This window comes from Typopeltis vanoorti, chromosome 8 (genome assembly GCF_054136105.1).
Source record: "Typopeltis vanoorti isolate ZY-2024b chromosome 8, IOZ_Tvanoo_1.0, whole genome shotgun sequence".
Lineage (NCBI taxonomy): Eukaryota > Metazoa > Arthropoda > Arachnida > Uropygi > Thelyphonidae > Typopeltis > Typopeltis vanoorti.
The window spans coordinates 35,091,014-35,097,013 of NC_143556.1; the positions used below are offsets into that span (position 1 = coordinate 35,091,014).

Consider the following 6,000-nt stretch of genomic DNA (forward strand, 5'->3'; position numbering starts at 1 on the left):
ATCTTTACAAACGAACAAATTATTAATAACAGCAAGATTGTAATTACTTATAAAAAAAATTCTGTTAATCTATTAAAGAAAACAAGCCTTTCTTTCAGTATCTGCTTTCTCTCTCTCTCACTCACTACATTCATTAGAAATCTGATAGCAATCACTAGGAGGCGCCACAGTCTAAAAAATTCAGTATCATTGGTTGTTCTTGGAAGAAGAACAACCAATGATACTGAAGCTAACCGAGTCCAGTATTTGCTGGCCTTTAAATAGACAGACAGTGCGGAGTTTAGCAGTGATCACCGAGCAGAGGGTAGTGCTGTATCTCCAGAACAGAGTGCGTGTGAAAAAAAAAGATCATAAAAAGAGACAAAATGTGGACACTCATTTTGACGTTGGTCTTTTATTTTATCAGCGGTGCGTGGACGATACGACTTCCCTTTGTGTGTCCATCTGAGGAGCTGATTACGCCTTGTTTGTGCCGAGATCAACATCCCTTCAAATACGTAAAATGTACCGATGTAACTAACGTAGATATAATCCGGCGCGTTCTCAGTCACCAGTTTCTCTCTCCTATCCCCTGGCTTTGGATCGTCAATAGCAACATCTTGAGTCTGCCTCCGGGCGCCTTCTACAACGTCTCCGCTACACGCTTGCTGATAAACGGTAGCAACCTCCGCTACGTAGCGGATGATGCGTTTGCAGGCTTAGAAAACCTGCATCTCCTCATGTTGCAGGAGGATCGCTTGTTCGACGTTCCCACAGAGGCACTTTCCCGTCTCTCTCTTTTACAGGGGCTAAGTTTGTCAGATAATCTACTCACTCGACTGGATAACAGGTCGTTTGACGGACTTCAAAACTTGAGAAGTTTGGTGTTAAGAGGAAACAGAATATCGCACGTCGAATCGAAGACGTTTCCATCTGAGCTACAGTCGTTGTCACTTAGCAATAATCACCTATTTTCTCTGAATGGAGCTCTGCATAACCTCACCAATTTGCGCTGGTTCTTCGTTGTTAACAATCATCTCACTTCTTTGGAAGGCGAGCTTGTTAGTCTTCACAGTCTGGAGATGCTACTTATGTCCGAAAATCTTATCACCAATTTAGGATCATCGTTGGATGAACTGCACAATTTAGAAGTGCTGAATGTTGCATATAATAATATCGAAGTACTGGGGGAATCATTTAAAGAACTGATTCATCTCACGAATTTAAATATTTCTTACAACAAACTTACAAGTTTAGAAGACGACGTCTTTAGCAGTTTGGTGAATCTCCAAGAGCTTGACCTATCTGGAAATCAACTAACTGACATTGGATCTTCCTTACATCCCCTTCACCAACTTCAAACACTAAATCTTTCTAGGAATAACTTTGTTTTCTTTTCGTATGAACAGTTAGAAGGTTTAACTAACCTTAGAACACTGGATCTGTCACATAATCAGGTAGCAACACTAGATGGCACTTTTGGTCATAATCTGGGTAAAGTGATGGAATTAATACTAGCAAACAATCATCTACTTGATCTACAGGGATCAATGAAATACTTGAGAGATTTGAAAGCGTTAGATATCAGCACCAATAGGTTGTCTACACTACATAAGCATGATCTATCTCATAATATACATCTACAGTCTCTCAACATGGAAGGTGAGTTTTTCAAATTATTCGTCTTATTCCTCTTCTTTCTGGTTTCTCTTTTAACTTCCCATTATTATATGATGACTGAGAAAGGATGATATATATATATATATATATATATATATACACACACACTATCAAACTAATATATTTTAATGTTATAATTATTCCATGTTTTGAAGCATGTACTATATATTTGTAGCAAAATTCATATAAAATTATATGAATTTTGCTACAATTTTGAATCCAGTTTGAACCTCATATTAATAATTATAAATAATATAAATAATTTTGAATAAACTATAAATTGAATAAATCATGAATTTAAACAATTTTGTCATTTTAAATAATTTAGTGATAAGTTCGTGTAATTTTTAGTACATTGAAATATAGATAGATAAATACATAATCAAACATATGTCACTCTCGGATAATTTGCTATTGCTACTTCTCTAAAAAGAAAAAAAAAATGCTAATCATCCCAATACTGACATTTTAATAAAACTTCTAAAAATAAAATAAAAACAATTATACAGAAACGTTCTGTTCTCGTTGTTACTTTTTTTTAATTTATTCGTTTATTTTAAAAATTTATTTTTAAAAGTTTATTTTTTATTATAAAAACCTAGCAGCGTCCATAACCATTCTAATCATCACTTAGATTTTATTGCGTCATCTTTATTTTAAAACTCTGCTGTTCCAAAAGAGTTATAAGAGAAGTTTTCTCACTGAATAATTACAATGTCGTTTCTGAATTTTATTTTCAACCCTGCGTTTTTTTTTTTATTAAACTCTTTATCCCTTCACACGGGAGAACATGTCGAAATTAGCGGAAGAGATCAACAGTCTGAAACCTCCTCTTCATAGAGGACGAGACTGATAATCTGATCCAACTTGTTCTAATATACAGAACCTAATAGAAAGTCTGCTAAAAACTCAAAATAGGTTGAATATCTAGTCAAATGTTAATTTCAAAATCTGGTCAGTACTAAATTTTCATGGTAAAGAAAAATACATAAAGATTCTATATGATGATATCATAAGAAACATTTTTGCAATTGTTTCTTAAGGCATTAAGTTCTTTTTGTAAAACGATTAAAATTATCAATATGCTTCTTCTGCATTTTTAGCCTCTTTCCATCTACTGCTGGATACAGGTCTCTCCTTAAGTTTCCAGTTTTTTTCTGTCTCTAACCAATGACTACCATCTCATGTCAAACCTTTGTAGATCATCCATCTATCTTCTTTTTTGGAGACCTTCCCTTCTCATTCCAGTGCTTAATTTATCCATCTCTCGTCTGTTAATCTACTAATATGGCCAATCCATTTGGTCATATTAGCAAATTAATATAGCAAATCAGCATATCAGGTAAACATTATAATTGAACAAATCTTCTCAGTTCATAACCACATCACCCAAGTCTCACTATTCAACTTTCATTGTATCTTGCATACAGCTCTTTAATTATTAGTGTAAATATAAATATGAAAAAAATTCAGCTCGAACATCATTGATTTGTACATGAAAAATGTAAAAAAATGATAAATTATTATATATGCCGGCCTGGTTGGTCGAATGGTTAGCGTATTGATAATCTATCCTCTATTCAGCCAATAGGTTGCGATTTCGAACCGCACCCTGGGCATGGATACATACAAATATACACTCTCCCAAGATGGACTGGGCCACCGTGGGAAAAGCAGACTCCACCCTTCCACATATGGAAGAGGCCTTCACCCATCAGGATTCTACAGGCTAATCATCATCATTATATGATGTAATGATAGAAGGCGTCAATTTAGGTTCTCTCTCTCTCTTTCTGCATAATCCCTTGTACAATTCTCCCCCCCCCCCGCTACTGTTTTCGAGCGTCTGAAGAATGTTAAAGAATCTCAGGGAAAACTTTAAGATAATATGAGAATAAGGCACTTTTCACATAACGAAACAAAGCAACGCGGTAAAATTTAGGAGTTAAAATGGCATACGACTTAGAATTCATAAACTACTAGAGCTGTTGAATGACTTTCATATGGAAGTTGCCAGGTCATGATCATCGGCGATTTAAGTAATGTCGTGTTCATACACGTTTCATACTGAAAACGAATCATATTCAGTAGAGTAGAAAAACAATGTGACTTGATTTCTATTACTAGTTCTTCGGTATGAAACTCCTAGATCGTAATTTTCGATCTCAGAGTTTCGCATACTGGCTGTAAAATAATAAGGGATTTTTATCCCCTTAAGTAATAGTATTTATTTATTTTTACTGCGTGATGTACTATCTCTTCCGAAAATGACATCTCACCTCAAAGAATCGACAAGTTTCAGCAATTAAAGTAGGCATCTGTAACATCATGGTATTCCAAAGATTACAGGAAAAATAAAAGCTAAAAAGAAAAAGTGGAAAAGAGTTTACAGCTCTTCTGTTTACACTGAAAAACAAAACAAAAAATCACTGCCGGAAAGGAAATTTCAAAAAATCTTATAGCCTTCGTATTAGTATTATTATTATTATTAGTAGTAGTAGTAGTAGTGGTAGTAGTACTATTGGTAACCGTATCTCCGTGGAATCTGTCATGTTCCTTTGAGTATAGCTTTACAAAAGCTTGATAATGTCAGCATTATCACAAACGTCACGTACTCAAGAAGCAATTGCAATGTGTGTGTGTGTGTGGCACAGATTTTGGAGTCGTACAAACGAGTAAGGCTTATATTTGAAATAAGCTTAATGCCGATATCTTATATAGGCATATCAAGTAAATCTATTAATTTTAAATTTTATAAAACGACTGTTGCAACATCTTGCTGATCTATTTAAACTATTATGCCATACTCGACTGTTTAAAATTTTCTTCTAAATATTCTTATTTATTTCTTTTAGGAAATCCATGGGTATGTGAAAGCTACCTGTCTCAGATAATAAATGACTTAGAGGCAAGAGCAACTCGAATCCACGGAAGCCCTGTGTGTTACACAGAACCAGATTCTTTATAACCTTTAACCTTTCATACAGCTGGAAGAAGAAGGAAACGTCGTTGATAAGCACAAAAAGTAACACCTCGAGCCGCAGATTCCGTTGCCATGGTAACAAGACTGTCACGCAATTGGACAACCACCGCGCTCCTTTCGATCCAGCTGTATGAAGGTCAGTCAGAAGTGATTCGCCTGCGAGAAATGGATAACCTTGAAATAGAAACCACCTAACCTGTCTTAGTGAGACGTCATTTGAGGATCATCGAATTTGACTCAGGGAGCTATCTAGATACAGCATATATTCATATATTCGGGCCTCTTACATCTCAAGTAAAGCACTCGTTAAGCCTTTGGGAAGCATGCGCAGTCGAATGAAAATATTTGTATATTATTTGTTTAAGTTAAGGGATATTACATCCCTTAACTTAAGGGATATTACATCCCATATCGTTTCTTAGCCGAATAAGAAACTCAAAGAGTTTCATGCCGAATATAGTAGAAACTATATAAAGTTCGGCGATTCCAAGCGTAAGCAAATACCCGGATACTGCAGCAACTGACCCTAAAGGTAGTGCAAGCTGAGGCAACTCATGTCTAAGGTGGAGCAAGCTCCGATCACTATTCTTGATATTTACCCATAATGTGAACTTCTGTTCACAATTAAAGCCTTTGGCTCTTCATATATCTAATAATTTGTATATTATGTTTATTTATATCTCCTCCGTCTCATTTTTGAAAAGAAGAAACTTGTATAAAGGTAGTTTTTTGACAGTTGTAAATTTGATCGTGTACGATTGTTATAATCGGAACTGAAATATACTCCATTATATAAAATATTTTTTACATTACATATGATGAAAGAATACTGAAGGATTGACGAAAAATTATACCATTGCTATGATTAAAAATTACTTTTTTTTGTTGTTAAAACATTTCCTAGGTTCACATTTACACGTTCATTCTGCCACAGAGATTTATAAAAATGCTGTTGTAAATAATATAAATAAATAAATTGTAATATGCTCAAAATGATTTATGTATACGTGTTTACGAAGCATAAACAAATGCATTGGTGGGTTTATGGAGATGAACATCACTTGTTAGAGAAAAATAAATCCTTTTAATTGCTATTTAATACTCTTATTTCATTATTGCTGTCAGCGACATCTTCAGGATTAATGGATAACCTTGAAATAAAATATGAACTAGTTTAAGCGCTACACATAAAATGATAAACTCAACATATTCACAATTGTCAAAGTATCTTGCAGTGTGTAGCTCCATGTATTAGAAAAATTTGGTAAGGTTTGAACTGCATATCTATTGCTGAAAACCGCATATTATTTACGTTCTTATTAACAATGGTAGTTACCTGCTATAAAAGAAATTCAATA

General features: G+C 34.4%; 1 protein-coding gene across 1 annotated transcript; it reads left to right on the top strand.

Moving 5' to 3' along the window:
* Window positions 1-300: 300 nt before the first annotated feature.
* LOC150103924 (uncharacterized) lies at window positions 301-5,741 on the top strand. The gene is made up of 2 exons (XM_090396605.1): window positions 301-1,641; window positions 4,515-5,741. The coding sequence occupies exons 1-2, from the start codon at window positions 366-368 to the stop codon at window positions 4,625-4,627; spliced, it is 1,389 nt and encodes a 462-aa protein (XP_090252731.1). The 5' UTR covers window positions 301-365; the 3' UTR covers window positions 4,628-5,741.
* The last annotated feature ends 259 nt before the right edge of the window (window positions 5,742-6,000 follow it).